Source organism: Typopeltis vanoorti, chromosome 12 (genome assembly GCF_054136105.1).
Source record: "Typopeltis vanoorti isolate ZY-2024b chromosome 12, IOZ_Tvanoo_1.0, whole genome shotgun sequence".
NCBI lineage: Eukaryota > Metazoa > Arthropoda > Arachnida > Uropygi > Thelyphonidae > Typopeltis > Typopeltis vanoorti.
In genome coordinates, this window is record NC_143560.1 from 104,646,255 (window position 1) to 104,663,290 (window position 17,036).

The following is a 17,036-nucleotide window of genomic DNA, read 5'->3' on the forward strand; positions in this document are numbered from 1 at the left end:
AATAATTGTATACCATTATTATATAAAAGAAATAAAGGTGTCTTCAATTTTTTTTTTATACTCAAAAATTATACCAAAAAGTTTATATCCTTTATACCAAATATTAAATATAAGTTGCATTATATTTCCTAAGGAAATAAATATTTTAGAAATAAAGCCTGTAGTTGTGTAAAACGAGTTTTTTTCGATGTATTACAGTAAACACAATGTGACATATAATAAAAAATACGTTCTTATTATTTCCTAGAGAAATTATAAATATTTTATTGATAAGATTGTAACTCATGTGAAATTAGTTGCATAATTGTTGCATTTAATGATGCTAACAAGCCAAGTTTTTTGCACATTGCTTTATACTTTTTACAAAATCATTCTTTTCTTTCTGTTAACATTCGTTAATTTCATGAAGTCGCTAGTATCATTCCTCCTGTGTGTAATATTACCGCTGTTACTTTTTAATACTACTGCGCATGTCTCAAATTCCAAGAATCCATGATAGCAAGATTGCAGATAGTAAAAGACGGATATATTGAAAGAATATTCGGATCTCGTATGGAATATTTTGTGAATTTTATTCAAAAATGAGTCTGTTATTTTATTCAAAAATGAGTCTGTAATACGACATGACAAAGTAAATTCCTGGTTATCGTGTGTGTGTGTGTGACATGTTCTGAGATAATTCCATCCGAGATAATGTAATATCACTAGCAATAGTCTTCTGGTGTAGTTCGCAAAAATGAATCAAATTCCCTATTCCTATATATTAGTAAATTAGTAAAAATAACCAAGGAAATGATTTACAAACATAAAGATGCAACATTTTTTTATGTTTAAATGATAAATTATCTCAAGCATTCAAAATGTTCTCAGTTTTCATCAAGAAATGAACACATTAGGACTTCGATTTTTCACAATCGTGAAATACGAATATTAAAATTGCCAGCAGTAATTCAATTGTAATTTATTGATATATAATACTTAAAGGTATATAAATCTATTTACATTTTATAAAGAAAATTTATTTCTTTTTAAAAATAAACTTATTAAATTAAAAGCAAAATATAATTTTAAATATATTTTTAGGAAAAATCATTTGTTTATAATATATATAAATTGCTTAGAAATGGTTTGTTTGACTCCTTATTCGTTCTGAAAAAAACATTTAATAAAATTGCTTCATATTTCACTCGGCGTTAAGCTGAACCTCTGTTTTGTCTTCTTACTTTTATCAATGTAAACATGTCAGCTTTTAAATGTCTGTTGTTAAAATATTAATTAAAGAACATCTTCAGGAGTAAGTTTCTATATTTCGAATAACTGCTTCACAAAATATACAGATTTTTAAAAGTGGTTTAAAACTCAGTCTTGGATCCACCCCGTTTCGAAAGTGACCCATCTTAAAACAATTCCTACAGGTTCTAAATAAATTTGGAGTAAAAAAAAAAAATAAAAAAATCAAGAAACCTAAATAAACTCTTAGAAAACTTATATTTTAAGGCACGTCCGGATGCAACAAAGAAATAATTTATTTGAGAAAAGTTTTTATCATCTTCGGCTATTTATAATAATAAAAGCATTTTATAGAGGATAGATCCAAGCTGTTCCCAGAAGGACTGGTAAAATTCAGTGGTGAGCCCGTCTATGCCAGGAGATTCATCTTTAGGTAAGGAGGTGCAGGGGCAGTTGTCAGATCGTGTAACGTGATGGGGAGTTGTGTGTTACACCTTGTTGTTGGTGAGAGCCTTTTCACATCGGAGAGAATTATATTCGTGGCCTCCATAGATATTGAGTTGGCTTGGTATAAATTTTTGTAAAGTACTGCAAGGTATATAAGAGGATTTCGTCATGATGTTTCCACTATCTGTTTTAATATCAGATATAGTGGTGCACTCTTGTTGGCGTTTTTCTAATGAGAAGAAATACTTTGTGGGTGCATCTGCGAAGTTAATGTGTTTGTGCCGTGCTCTTATTAGTTCTCCTCTTGCAGAGTGCTCTAGGTGTGAGCGTATGGTGACCTCTAGGGACTGGTATTCCTCAGATTCTGGATGATGCAATTGCTGTGGTTGTTGCAGATTTTTAAGGACTGAATGCTTATTCAAATTTCTTTGGTGACTATATTTTTGGGTAAATACCCTAACTTTGGATTTAAAAAGTGACCACCACTCGGAAATTGATTATGAAGTAGGTATATCTCTGATGAGAGTTTCGATATAGATTTTGGAGGTTCTGGGATATTCTATATCCTGTAGTAGGCTGTTGTTAAATATCCAGTATGTTCCTCCTTTGTGTCTGGTGTGTCCAGGAAAGCAAATGCTAAGAAGGATGAAATCATGGTCTGATGCACATGAGATGGATGGTATCTATTCTATATACGTATTATATAAAAAGATAAGCCGAAATTTGAAACGTTTTTTTTTTTTAATCGTTTTGAAACGTCCACAATGTGTTTGTCTTCATGAGACAATAATTTGTTGTTGTCTCATGAATTCGAAGCTTATTAAAAAGCTTAGAGGATGCAAGCAGAGATATTACATCGCAACCGAGATCAATAACAACAACAACAAATATATATTTATTACATTGAAGTGCTGTAGTTACAGCGGTTAAAAGTTTTTAAATAGAAAACCTATAAATCGTGTACAAATAGTTTGAATGAGTCACGTCTGTAGTAAATTAACCCAAGATAAAAGAAAAAAAATTTTATAGATTGCTTCATAATCTATAAATAATCTTTTGTCTCTACTCATAAATCATGACCATAAACCTGTGATGAGTTTGCTGACAACGATATCCTTTAGCTGAGAAGAAATGTGTTCGAATCCCGCTTACGACACGAAAAATCTTTTGTCTTCGAGACCTGAAATTGAAGTAGAAGTAATAAAAAGTGGACATACGGGCACTTCTGGTATTGTCTTCTATTACATCTGTGCATGTTAAAAGTTAAAAGAATCTATAACGGCAAGAAAGTTGGATACAAAGATCTTCAAAATCTCATATGGAACAAATATAATTTCGTGTTTAAATTTTGCAACGCAAGGATTCAATGTTTTTAAAATCCTAATGAAAAGAAACAATGAAAATTAGAATGGTTGAAAGAGTTTTAACCCTGTAGTGTGACTCTGAAGTATTTTTCGCTCTGAAGTGTTTCAGGACAATCCTTAATCTATCTATGGTATTAACATATCCATAGGATGCAAAAATGGTAATTTATTTTAGGAAAGATCCCAGTTCGAATCCGGTCTAAGGTTCGCGGAATTTTTATCACGACTTTTCAAATGAAGGTGAGTTTGATGTATTTGGTATTCTGTTGAATTCTTGCAATGGCATTTCCACAGAATTAATTAAGTGTGCGAGGACGGTATGTTAATAGTGTGTTCTTACATTGTGTTTTTCAATGCTTCATAAAAAAACTTTTCCGTCTAAGACCTTATGCGACTGAATAACTCACCTTCAATTGCAAAGCGCTTATAAAGGCTTTTTTAACGTCCTAGTTCGGAAAAGCTGAGTTCAAATTGTTGTTAGTAAAAGCAATGGTTCTCAAAATTCTCATGAGAAAAAATAAATTCTCATTTTAGTAAAATAAATAAGGAAATTATTGAAACAATCGTAAAATGGTTTAGGTATTATAGACAAATAAATTTTGTTTTACCTAATCTTCCCACTACAAACTTTAACACCTTCATTAATATATATATATATATATATATATATATATATATATATATATATATATATATATATATATATATATATATACAGGGTGTTCGGGATAAATTTGACATATTTATAATTAATTATATTTTTCCGTAAGTTACATGTATTAACACACACTTCTCTTCATTTAAAAGTTTGGACCCTTCTTCATTCATATACAAGATGTCAGAAAGGATGGATAGCTGGAACCCACCTGAATCATGGAAGAGAATAACTTGTATCATGATGATTCGTGCCCGCCATCAAAATAAGGATATTACGACTGCTGCCCAATGCTCCCTGAATACAGTAAAAACAATCAGGCATGAACTAGAGACTTGCAATGGTGACTACGAGGATGTAGCAAGAAGAAAGATCCCTAGCAGACGATCTGATTGCGTTCGTACAGCAGAATTCCTCGCAAATCTGCAGGAACAGGTGTTGAAGAACCCTGGCATTGGAATTCGGGCTTTGTTCGTGGAGTTGCTAACTGTAGTCAAGCCCTGGATAACAAGGGTAGCCAATGGTAGGCCGTATGTATGGCAGCAGGATTCGACCCCTTGCCACACCTCTGGGAAAAGTCAAAAATGGTTGTCTGAAAATTTCTACGACTTCACCAGTCCAAATGTTTGGCCTCCAAACTCCCCAGACCTTAACCCCATGGATTATTTTGTATGGGGCGCAGTTGAAAAAGACACCAATCGCACTTCCAGTAATACAAAAGCCCAGTTAATGGATAAAATTAAAACAGTTTTTGCGGCCCTTCCCAGGGAGACTGTAGCATCAGCTTGTTTGAGGTTCCGAAGCAGAATTGAAGCTGTGATCGATGCTAATGGTGGTTATTTTGAGTAAATCTTGTTGATAGTATTGTAATTAACTCTGCCTGTAATGTTTTTTTGTCAATTCATTAAATTTAATAGATACAAAGAAGATTTTCTTTTTCCTTACGAAACTGTCAAATTTATCCCGAACACCCTGTATATATACACACACACACACACACTAGTGGCCAAACTTGTGGAAACCTTTTGGAAAAAGTGTATTTTTGAGGTTTGATGGCACATAACACCACTTTTGTTTTGGTGTAATACCATAAAATTATATATCCATGGAAAGATAATTTAATCAAGAACGTAATTCAACAACATTTATTCAATTATCTTTATTCTATGGAAAGTTATAGCCAAATAACCAGAAAAAGGAAGCACAACTTGCTTAGGTTGATATGAAGTAGCTTTCCTTCATTTGAATGTAGTCAATGAACATGATTGTTTAGAGAGCCAATCAGGTGTCATCTTATTTTGGCAATGAGCCAATAATGTCACAGTAAGATTCAGCTATTGATGTCATGTATTGGAGCTGAGAGGAGGACATTTGTCAGTTGGTTATGTGATTGCTATCAAGTTGGTTGGGTTTTTTTTGTGTGTTCTTTCATTTAGTGGGCTTGTAAAACGTAATAATATTAAAGAAATTGCACAAAGAGTTCACTGGTCACCCAGAAAGCGATGTAAAATAGTACTATTAAGCGAACAAGGCTACAGTTATGAAGAAATTAGAAGAAAAATTGGTGGAAACTTAACCAAAGGTGGTATTTCTAAATTTTTGAAGAGGTATAAGGAGACTCAGTCACTACAAAACCAGACTGGTAAAGTCAGGAAAAGGTGCACAACAGCAACTGATGATAGAAGAATTGAGAGACTGTGCCTACATGACAGAAGAAAATCATCTAGGTGTATACAAGATGAAATGGGGGCAATACAATGTGAAGTTGAGTGCAAGGACTGTTCGGCACAGACTGCAGGAATTTGGTCTAAATGCTAGAATTCAACGAAAAAAAAGCCATTTTTATCTCTCAAACAAAGATTGAAAAGATCAAACTGGGCTAAACCATGTTAACTGGACAGCAGAACAATGGGACAGTGTTATTTGGAGTGATTAGACCAAAACCTCCCTGTTTGGTTGTGATAGCATAAAATACGTGAGAAGAATCGGAGAATTACATCTTGATTGCATTACACCTACCGTGAAACACCCAGTTAGTTTTATGATCTGGGGTTGTATGACATCAAAAGGTGTGGGCAGAATTTACGTGATTAATGGGAATATAAATGCCCAAAAATACATAAATGAAATACTTGAGCCCAAATTGAAGCCTTCCGCACGTGATCTGTTCCAAGATAATGAAACATTTATATTTCTACAGGATTCAGCTCAATGTCATGTTGCTGCTGTGGGCAAAAAGTGGTTTCAAGATAATCATATTCCAGTGCTGGAATGGCCAGGGAATAGCCCAGACCTTAACCCAATCGAAAATCTGTGGAGCAGACTAAAGAAACTTGTCAGTCAGAAGCAATCCAGCAATAAATCCCAATTAATAGAAGCAATAATTCAATCATGATTTCACATTATAACAGCTGCAGAACTAAAAAACTTGGTTACCCAACTAAGTATTAACTCACATTGTGAGAATTTTTGTATATCTCATTATTTCTATGTGTTTCACTTTTCTTCTTTATAACTGCTGTTCTAATAAAAAAAAATCCTTCATAAAAGTTATTGCATTACATACTTGGTTAAATTACCTTTCCATTGATATATAATCTTATGGTATTACGCCAAAAACAAGTGGTGTTATGAGCCATCAAACCTCAAAAATACACTGTTTCTAAAAGGGTTCCACAATTTTGGCCACTAGTTTAATTACATAAAATATAATTGGTCTGTTTCATCTGTAAGATTCAAATCAAAACTGAAATAGCAAAATTTTTCAAGGATTTCGAATTTAAATAAAATCTGGCTTCAAGTCGCTAGTAGGATTAGTGGATTAAGAACTGACAAAAAGTAATGTATTAGGTTCAAGCGTTTTGCGAAATATCTAGTTTTTATTATCACATTACATGCATGCACATAGAGAAACTGATATCACCATAATATTATCTTATGCCATGATCCATAACAAGTTTTTGATTGTCAAAATCATAATGGAGAATTTTCAGAAGTCGATTGATATCTGATATAGCTTGGCTGAAGATATAATTTAATTAGCATATTATGATATGAAATATTTAAAGGTATGTAAGAAATATTTAAAAATTTAAGGAGTTACTTCAAAACTTTTAAATATTTTGTAATATTTTAAATAAAATATAAGTTGCATTGTTATTTCTAAAATATATTTTGATAAGTATTTAAATTATTTAAAATGATTTGTAAGACTCATCTATTCTAATCTAAAAAACAATTTTCCTTATAGTGCCCTCTCTCGGTAAGTCCTTGGACTCCTTGGAGGTGTTAATATAATACGTAGCATACTTTGCATAACAATTTTTAAATTTTTATACTTTATCAAGTCAAGGCAACTCTCTACTTATAATTTTAAGTTAAAAAGATGGAGCTTTAATATCTGCTAATTATTTGTATGTACGATTATTACCATAACAAGTCAACGAAAAGTGCAACCGGTAATTTGCTTGTGTAAAATATATGAATATTTGTCATATAATAATTGTTACTTTATAATATAAAATATTTAAAGTTATGCAAAGATTATATAAAATTTTTGAGAAATTTAATTATTTTAAAACATTTTATTAAAAAAATTTAAGTAAAATATAAATTGCATTATTATTTCTAAGTTTATGAATTATTTATATTATTTGCACGAGTCACATACTGTCCAGTCTGGTAAACATTCTCCTCGTTGCAATGGTTATGGCTACTCACATATATAATAAGAGAAATATGAATATGAAATATGGGAAATGTTATGCGTTTTAGTTTTGTCAGTGGCAAAGTAGTTTCAGCTATTATTGCGTTTGTTGGTGAATTATTAATTAAAGAAAAACTTTCAGCAATGAATTCATATAATCAAATAACTATGTTATTTATAATATAACAGAGAATAACATTTCCAAAATAGATTGAATTTTAGAAACTTTCCGAATTTTAATGCAAGTTGCTAGCTTTGTACTGAATTTAGAATGTATTACTGCTTTGTATTCAGTACGTCAGCCATTTTGTTTCTTAAAAGATTTGCAGCTTTCAATTTTTAACTGCACATTCCAGATAACTTTCGATTTCAAAAAAAAAAAAGAAAGATAAATGACGAGATATAAATAAGACCATTATGTAAATGTACATTTTTAAACTCTTTCATTGCAATAAAGAAGTGAACACCACAAATATTTCATCGTTTAAGTAGTCTAAAATCGTCACCATTTTAAAATTGGCTATCTTTAAGATTTACACAAGTCTGGGCCTTATAAATAAGTGCCAAGACTACCAACAGTGACTGCCAAATGTCTTCTTCGAACAAGTCAGAATTCTGCCCAGGAAGATTTGGTGTGTTGACTCGTATAAATAATATAAATAATTTATAAACTTAAAAATAATATTTATATTTTACTCAAATTTTTTTAATATTTTTAAATAATTAAATTTCTCAAAAATTTTATATAATCTTAGATACCTTTAAATATTTTATATCTTGAAAATATAAAAAAAAAAAAAAAAAAAAAAAAATCTCATTAAGTAGCCTGATTTTCCTCGCCAAAGAGGTGGCACCTATTCATCACTACTTAATTCTCCAAATATACACACAATGAAAATTATTCTGCGACTGTTGTGCGATTAATATTTTAAAAATTTTAAAACTTAATTAGAGGTAAAACAATGCAGTATAATTGGAACTTAGTGGTGACTTAAGTACTTGTGTGAAAATACCAAATGTCCTCTTGCTTTATTTGCACTATTTTTAAACTTTTCTCACCCCATCAATTCACAGTTAACTTGAGACTTAAAGTACGAGATAAGATTTAAAAGATACAAGCACCTGCTGCTGTCTCACACCGAACGTCTGCTAATAGAGAAGAAATTCATACAAAATTAGGATAAGAAGGTATATAAGATTAAGCTCTATCGCCGAAATTCTTTTTGGAAAGGAAAGAACTCACGTTTGGCCAGAAACCATGAAACTATTTCTCGACATTGCTGTGTTGGTGGCTGTTTTAATAACAACCAGTCATGCAAGTAAGTAGGAAATGTTTTAATGTACAAAATTTGTTACTATTTTCGACAGTGTTATGGAGGTTTTCTATAAGAGATATAATTTGAAAATATAATTGTTCTCATTATGTGGCATCCTTCTAAAATTGTGTAATTCAATAGTTTTAAAAGGGTTAAATTAGAGTGACTAATAATATGAATAACGAAAAAGTCTCATAATTCGGATAAATCATCAATTATATTATACTGAGAAAATTTATGATCTAATAGTTGGTTTGCCACTTCTTCGATAGTCCTATTTGTGTTTTCGAGATCGGGTGCTTGCGTTTTTCAGTAAGCTCATCATTCAGTGCCAAGGGATAGTCTCGTTGGTTGGGTTAGTGGAATTGTTCTCTTTCCTGCTTCTAAATAATGTTGTGCTAAAGTTTTTGAGGAATTTCTAGAAATACTACATCTTTAGATTAAAACTGGAATCATCGTATGTTATTCTTCTTTATTGCAAATAGTCAGTCATCACCGAGTCAGATTTTTACAGCTTAAATAAATTGTTAAAGAAATCATTTTTATTTTAAGACTGCATTGAGCATCGAGACAGTTAGGGGGGGAGTAAGCGAAGAGAAACTTCGTGACAAATAAGGTTGTAGTCATCGCGTATGGTTCTTTTAAATTGTATCAGATTGGAATCGAAAAATTGCACAGTGTGCATGTCGGCGTTAAAAAAAAAAAAAAAACTTTACTTGCATGTGCTCAGTAATCAACGTATTTCCGCTAATAGGAGCACATCGTCAAAAATCGACGTGCTATCAAAACAATTTTCTACCTATCGCATAGTTCTTTCTTTAATGGCATTAAATGAAAAAAAAATTGATCACGGTATATTTAACTTATTATAACTGGATGATTAAAATTAAAGATAACAATGTTTTTTTTCTTTCTTTTTATTAGTGAACGAAGGAGATAAGCCAATGCAGAATAATCGTTTTCTAGAAGGTGACCTTTTAGATTTTCAAAGACCTGAAGTAAGCAAGAGAATTGTTTATCGCATGATTTTTTTTCCTTCTCAATGCAGTTTATTACACTGATCTCATCTTTCTCTCTCTCTCTCGAAATATTTATAACTCTTCTTGTTAAATATGTCTGCCCGCAAAATAATGTGACAAATACTTAAGCTAAGCTAAAAGAAGCTTAGTGCAATACCAGGTTAACCGATCGAAAACATACACTGCTTGAAAAGAAGTCAATAGACACCCTCATGGGCAAGGTGCATCTTGCCATGCAACGAGTCAAGTGTTTGTAGCCATTAAATTGGAGGAATGTGATGCTTCCAAGTCAGTGGAACTGTATCCGGGTGCAATGGATGAGAGAAGAGAACTGACAGAGTTTGAAAGAGCAGTTGTGATTGGATGCCATGTTGCAGACCTATCTGTTCGGTAAACTGTGGATAAATTTGGCCATCCCACGCCAACAATTAGTGATAGCATACTGAAATGGAAGCGCAGAGAGTCCTTATGGTCCTTAGGGAGGCCCAGTGAATGTCTCTTTCCAGAGTGCGTAACTCCAACTATGAAATTCGGAGCTGGAGGTATGATGGCATGGTCCTGTTTTTCCTGGTTTGGATCTCTGTTTGTGGTGCCACAAACATTGAACTCTGAATGGTATCTAAACCTTCTGGACAATGCATTGCTTCCTACTTTGTAGCGTTCCTACGTAACTGACCACTGCTTGTTTCAGCAAGACAATGCACCCTGTTATAAGGCTGCTGCTGTAACTGCGTGGTTTGTGGACACGAACGTTCACCATATTTGACTGGCCTCTTTGAGATGAACTGGAGCGTCGGATGAGGTCAAAGGACGTCCACCCCCACAACAGTATGACCTCATTACATGCCTACAGAAAGAATGGTCCAAAATTCCCATTCATCGCTATCGTGTGATTGTGGAAAGTATACCCCGCAGGCAGTGGCGGCTCGTGGCTTGAAATCGTGGGGATGCTGCAACTTTCAAAATATACATACACACTCTAAGTGCAGTGTATGTATATTTGGATAAAATATCAAAATGATGGTAAAAATAAAAATTAAAAAAACTTAAACATGAAAAATATTGTTTATTATCGATAAAATTATACAATTTAGTATAATTCAAAATTACTTAAAAATAAAATCCATTATCATAACCCCAATAATGTTCTAAAATAAAAGCTATAAGAAATGTTATGTCTTTAATTGTAATGTCCAAATATTTAAAGAGACGGAATAAACACGATAACACTACGAACATTCTACTACTGGCGCAATCTACTACTGGTGCATATAAACAACAGTGGAACTGCGCGACGGACAGTGCCTCATTACGCTAATAGCTCGCATCTCACTATGACGTGCATGTGCTTGCACACATAACAATATGACACTGTGGTAAACACAGTGCTGCTAGCGCCCTCCTAAGTGCTACAAGATGGATTTTTATTATTTTTATAGAAAATAAGAGAATTGTTGATAAAAAAGTAAATATTACAAGCAAATATAAATAAATTAATATATATATTTATATATATCGAGAAAAATTGGGGATGCTGCAGTTCTGCAGTGCCTATGCATGAGCCGCCCATCCCCGTAGAATTACTGTAGTCATCGCAGCAAAAGGAGGTCTACATCTTAATAAGGTGAGCTGTTCGTTCTTCGCCCTATGGTGTCCGTTGACTTCTTGCTAAGCAGTATATTGCATATGAGGGAAAATAATAGTTTATGAGACTAAGGCTTTCTTTGTTTCAATAATGAACGTTTAGATTCTATTTTAGTTATTTTTCATTTTTGTCTATTTATTTTTTAGGATCGTAAAGATGGACTGCCCTGGCCTGATGGAATTATTCCTTACGAAATAGATTCGTCTTTACCAGGTGAGTTTTCCTCTTGCATTAAATAGCTAAAATATGATTTAACGTATAGACTATGAAGTTGACTAAATTCTCAAACAGGATACAGAAGAAAGTGTTTTTTTCATTAATATTTTATTTTCCACAATGTCTCCAAAAGCAAATATTTGATGTAATAGTCCCTCTGGCATGCAAATTCCGAGTATTCAATTGAAATTCATCTACTACTCAACAGATCCGCACACAACGCAAATTTCCCATATCCATAAAAAGACGGGTTGCAACCACATCACTTCATTCCCGATCTTTGGTTTGTTTAGTAAGTAAGCGACGTCTTAAGAAACTTCACAATATAGTAAGTCGCCATCATCATCATTTAGTTGATTCTTTGAGATGGTGGACGAGTAGAAGCAGGAAAACCCCAAGCGAAGGTGGTAGTTCGCTTAATGTTATCACGTTTTAAGTCTAAAAAACAGATTCTAGATCTGGATTGATTTGAGCAGAACAAGAAATGGTATCATTCTCCTCTATATAATATAATGTCCCTTAATATGTTAGCAGCAGCAAAGTCATTACACTGGGAATAGAATTCAAGATGGGACTAATTTTAAAAGAAAAGTACATTAATCTGGACTAAGCTAAGCCTACTCTGTTTTTCAGTAATAGCAAGGACTCCTGGGACTGTACAACTTGTATCAAGGGAGGATGGCAAAGTTACAAATTGACCCAGCTTCCCTGTAGACTTTCCAATAAACGTAATTTTGTCTGCTGATTGCATGTGCTGTAAAATTAGCTGATTTATAGAAAAATCTTTGGAAGTATAAATAGGTGTGGAACATTAAACTTAGATGAATATGTTATAACAAGCTCTTTACATAGTAGCACATTTGTTCATACCGAAAACTAAATCTCTGTGTGTTTCATCTATCTATCTAGAAAACGTGATTAGCCGAATCCAAGAAGCCATGGCAGAAATTCAGTCTAAAACGTGTGTGACATTTCTTCCAAGAATTAGAGAAAGAGATTATGTGGAAATAGTTGCAGATGAAAGGTGAGTAAACGATAGTTTTTTACAATATATATTTCTCTATTATTCTTAAAAATATTGTCAGCTACAAGGTCCTCAGTTTTTTTTTTTTTTATCACAGTCAACATAAACATAATATTCCTAACCGAATAATTCTATTCCAACAATTCTATAAATCCGAGGTCATCTAAAACACCAGGCTGCTAAAATATTCTCGGTGTGTTCGCTCTGTACTACCTTCGCAATGGACCATTACGGCCAGTGATCCCGAAGTAGCACAGGATACACCCAATAACGGATTTATTTATTTAAACCTTCTCCGTGATTTGAAATCAATACTATCCTTATGGTTTGAACCTTGTTTAGAAAATAGGAATGCTTTCATAATGGATGATCACTAAAAAAAAAAAATAACGTACTTCACGTTAAAAAAACACTTATAGTCCTTATGAGGACTGGCTTAAAGGGGCGAAGCAATAATGCTCTTCATCTTCGCCGTGATGTGTAAAGGACAATGTGGGAATAAGGTGTTATTGAGCTATTAAAGCTCTGATCATGACAGAGGGTAACAGCAATATAGCCGAAGCCCAGTTAGGACTTCATTGGCTACAGCCTTGCTATCCATTACCCTCCCAGGGTTTCATCCATCCCAGATACCATCGTTAAAAAAAAAACACTTATCCTTATAAGGACTGGCTTAAAGGGACGAAGCAAGAATGCTTTTCATCTTCCCCGTTATCTGTAGAGTAGAGATAAAGCTCTGATCATGGCAGGAGAGTAACAGAAATAGCCGAGCCTCAGATAGAACTTCATTGGCTGAAAGCATTGCCATCCATTATAACCCTCCAAAGGTATTGGATTCTGATATTTCTAATCAAATATCAAATATAAAGGATGACGAACAAAATCAAAAAAAAAATATTTCAAATATATCCGTTTTCTTATGGTGTTTTATTTTATTTTTTTAATTTAATTTTTATTTTATTGTTTATTTATTGTTAATAATAATAATATTATTTAACAATAAATATTAAACAGTATTATTATTTAATATTATTAAAATAATATTGTTTATTTTTCCCTTAAATTCTGCGTATGAAATTATCATCTTGTGCACAATACCAATTGCAATTTCACACAAAGAATCCATAAAAATGGTCTTCTATGGACGTCAATATCGTTTCGACACTGTTTGCATTCCGATCCACCCTTATAGATTTGTCTAATGTCTATAAATAATAGCGTATAAGCCTCACATAAGACATTTTTATAAACTACTTGTATTTGTTATTCAAAAACCAATTTTTAAAAAAAAAAAAAATTATTTTTAGCTTCGCTTCACATGTTGGTATGATTGGTGGCGCTCAGAAACTCACCGTGAAAGCAGACAACGACAACATTGGTCTGATACTCCACCAATTGGGACACGTCCTTGGTTTTCTCCACGAACACAATCGTTCCGATCGGGATTTCTATTTGCTCATTAACTTTAACTGGATCGAAATAGGTATGTTTCGACATTCATATAAGTAGATATAATAAAATATAAAATTTAAGAATATATATTTATGATTATTATTTTATCTTTTTTATTATTTTAAGACTATCATATTTGTGTGTTTGTATTCTTCTCGTATCTTGATTAATTTTTATTTCATTCTAATGCTATTTTCAGGCCAAAGCAGAAATTTCATTAAAATGAAGGATGAACAAAATCTAAACCATGTCACGACAGAAGTATTTGATCACGATTCCGTAATGATGTTCGGCGACAGGGCCTATTCTGCCTACGGAAACCGGCCATCCATCTCAGCTAAAAAGGGCGTTCGACTTCCTGCAGTCTCTGAAAAAAGAGGACTATCAGAAAAGGATGTAACTAGAATTATAAATCTGTACCATTGTTTGTAACGAGCTCACAAGTCTCGCGCATGCTTACTGGCTCTGAAAATATGAACTTAGTAAAATAAACTTGCAATCAGAATGAGTTTTTTTTTTATTATTATTATTATTTTATTTTAACCGAGGACTTCTCAATGGTTATAATACAATTTTACACAGTCCATGTTTTTCTATCAAATATAAATTTGAAATAATTTTTTTTAAATATATTCAAAAATTATTAATAATTTATTATATTTATAATATTTGAAAACAATTATTAAAGACTAATTTAACTCTAAATATTTATAAATAATTAAAACACCATACAATTCCATATTAAATAGTATATATAGATTTTGCGTATTACGAATTTTTAACTTTTGATAAATTATGGCACTGTGGATTGCTATGCAAACTCATTTCAGCTGGCATACCATCGGATATGGTCCACCTTATAAAATTATATCTTTGCGACAGGCACATACAGGTCAAGTTAAACGGCACAAGCTCAACTTAGCGACGGATCTTGGCAGGAGTGTCCCAAGGGTCCCTGCCGACATTGTTACTGTTCTCAGTATATGTGGTAGACATCCCGCACAATTCAATGACATTCATTATAGCCCTTACGCAGACGATCCAGCAATACTAGCCAGATCTCTTCAACCACATCTTGTCACCAAAAAACTTCAAGAAAATCTATTCAACCTAGAGCAATGGTTCTCCAAATAGAGATTGCAAGTAAATCCCCAAAAGAATATTGCCATGCTCTTCACTAAAAGTTCAACATCTCGTAAAGGAGATCTCCTCCTACTCAATACCAAAATTCATTGGCAATCAGAAGCCAAATATCTTCATGTATTGCTGGACAGAAAATTAACCTTCAACCCACATATCAAAGCCTCGTGCACAAAGGCATCCAAAGTCATCACGCAGCTCTACACTCTAATCAACAGGAAGAGCAAATTAGACACCAAAATCAAAGTACTTTTCTACCAGTTGATGATTCTTCCCGTAATTACTTATACGTTCCCAGCTTGGAGCCACACCTCCAACACTAATGTCCCCAAATTGCAACGAGTGCAAAGCATGTCTACGTGTGATTCTAAATACGCCATGGTTTATCATGCGTATTTAGAATCACACGTCCAACTTCATTGGGATACAAATATCCCCTATATCTACTCTTTCTTGCAATCTTTAGCAGTAAAGGTCTTTTCAAAATCATGCACACACCTCAATAAACTAGTCTAACAAGCTGCAAACTACGATGAGACTGATTTCTTCAAGCACAAAAGATTAAAAGCCATCTTAGTTTCATGCAATGATCCATAATCTTCATACCCATTTAAGGTGAGCATTTAGCTCAAAAACGTTTCTCCTTCACACCCTATCAGATAGCAGGGATTATAAAAGCCTTTTGCTTCGCCCTTATAGCGAGTAATGTTTCGCGAATTTAAAATTAAAAAAAAAAAAAAAAAAGTCCTGAAGTGGCCTCCAATATCCAGTATTAAGTGCAAGATAGGGTTACAATTTTTCATAGGTGGAATTTACAAATGAAAAAACAAAAAATGCTATTGACAAGCAGTTACATGTACTACTTCGAATTTGAAGTCAGCAAAGAGAAAAAAATGACTCAGATTATATTTTTCTCTGTTTTAATTAGATGATACCTCTCAAACACCTAGTGTTTGAGAGGTGTGAAATAATGAAATAATGAAATAATAATAATAATAATGAAAAAAAAAGGTGTGATTCTAAGTACTAGCATTGCTTTTTATTTCAGTTACTCCGTTCGTATGCATATTCGATTGACGGACAAACAGTTTTTGACAAGTCACATGCAGTTATATAAAACCACGTTGTATGAATTGTTGTTAATGTTAGCTGTACTTCAGAATGTTGCAACGTGTCCACTTAGCTCGTTCAACAATACTAACTGTACACTATTACTTTTTTACCAAATGCTAGCAAATTAAATCATATTAAACCAACTACCAACAATGGTGAGGTGTTATAAATAAATATGTTGCGTTATTTTCCAGTTTTTTTAATAAAATAAATTTAAAAAAATAAATAATATATATAATAAATAAATAAATTCAAACAGTGTGTGCGCTCTTTGAACTATAACCCTATTCCTTTGATGCGAACCCTATTCCTTTTGACCACAGATGCGAAATCTGCAGCTAACAATGAACCGAGAAGGGTCAATTCATGTTGAAGGGGAGAAAGAAACAAGGCGATGTACGAATGGGTCACGAACATGCAAAATCACGTGCTTCATACGTAAAAGTTTCCAACTGTTATACAAGCAAAATAGTTCCCACTTTAAAAACGACAATGTTCGTAAAAGAAAAGTAATTTTTTTCCGACGTACTATAATAAACACTCATCCCACCAAATGCATTGATTACCCTGATATCGGAATGGATTCCCCTTGTTCTGACATGCGCAGAAGTGTTGAAGACTCTCGCATCTGTGGGCGTAGAATACGTTATCTAATTTTATTTTTAAAAAAATTAAAAAAAAAAATAAAACATTGTTTAGAGGAGACTCG

At 32.9% G+C, this 17,036-nt stretch overlaps 1 protein-coding gene across 1 annotated transcript; it reads left to right on the plus strand.

Annotated features, from left to right (window-relative positions):
* Window positions 1-8,613: 8,613 nt before the first annotated feature.
* Window positions 8,614-14,582, plus strand: LOC150101098 (astacin-like metalloprotease toxin 5). The gene is made up of 6 exons (XM_090401103.1): window positions 8,614-8,721; window positions 9,643-9,716; window positions 11,529-11,595; window positions 12,508-12,622; window positions 13,930-14,105; window positions 14,274-14,582. The coding sequence occupies exons 1-6, from the start codon at window positions 8,661-8,663 to the stop codon at window positions 14,504-14,506; spliced, it is 726 nt and encodes a 241-aa protein (XP_090257229.1). The 5' UTR covers window positions 8,614-8,660; the 3' UTR covers window positions 14,507-14,582.
* The last annotated feature ends 2,454 nt before the right edge of the window (window positions 14,583-17,036 follow it).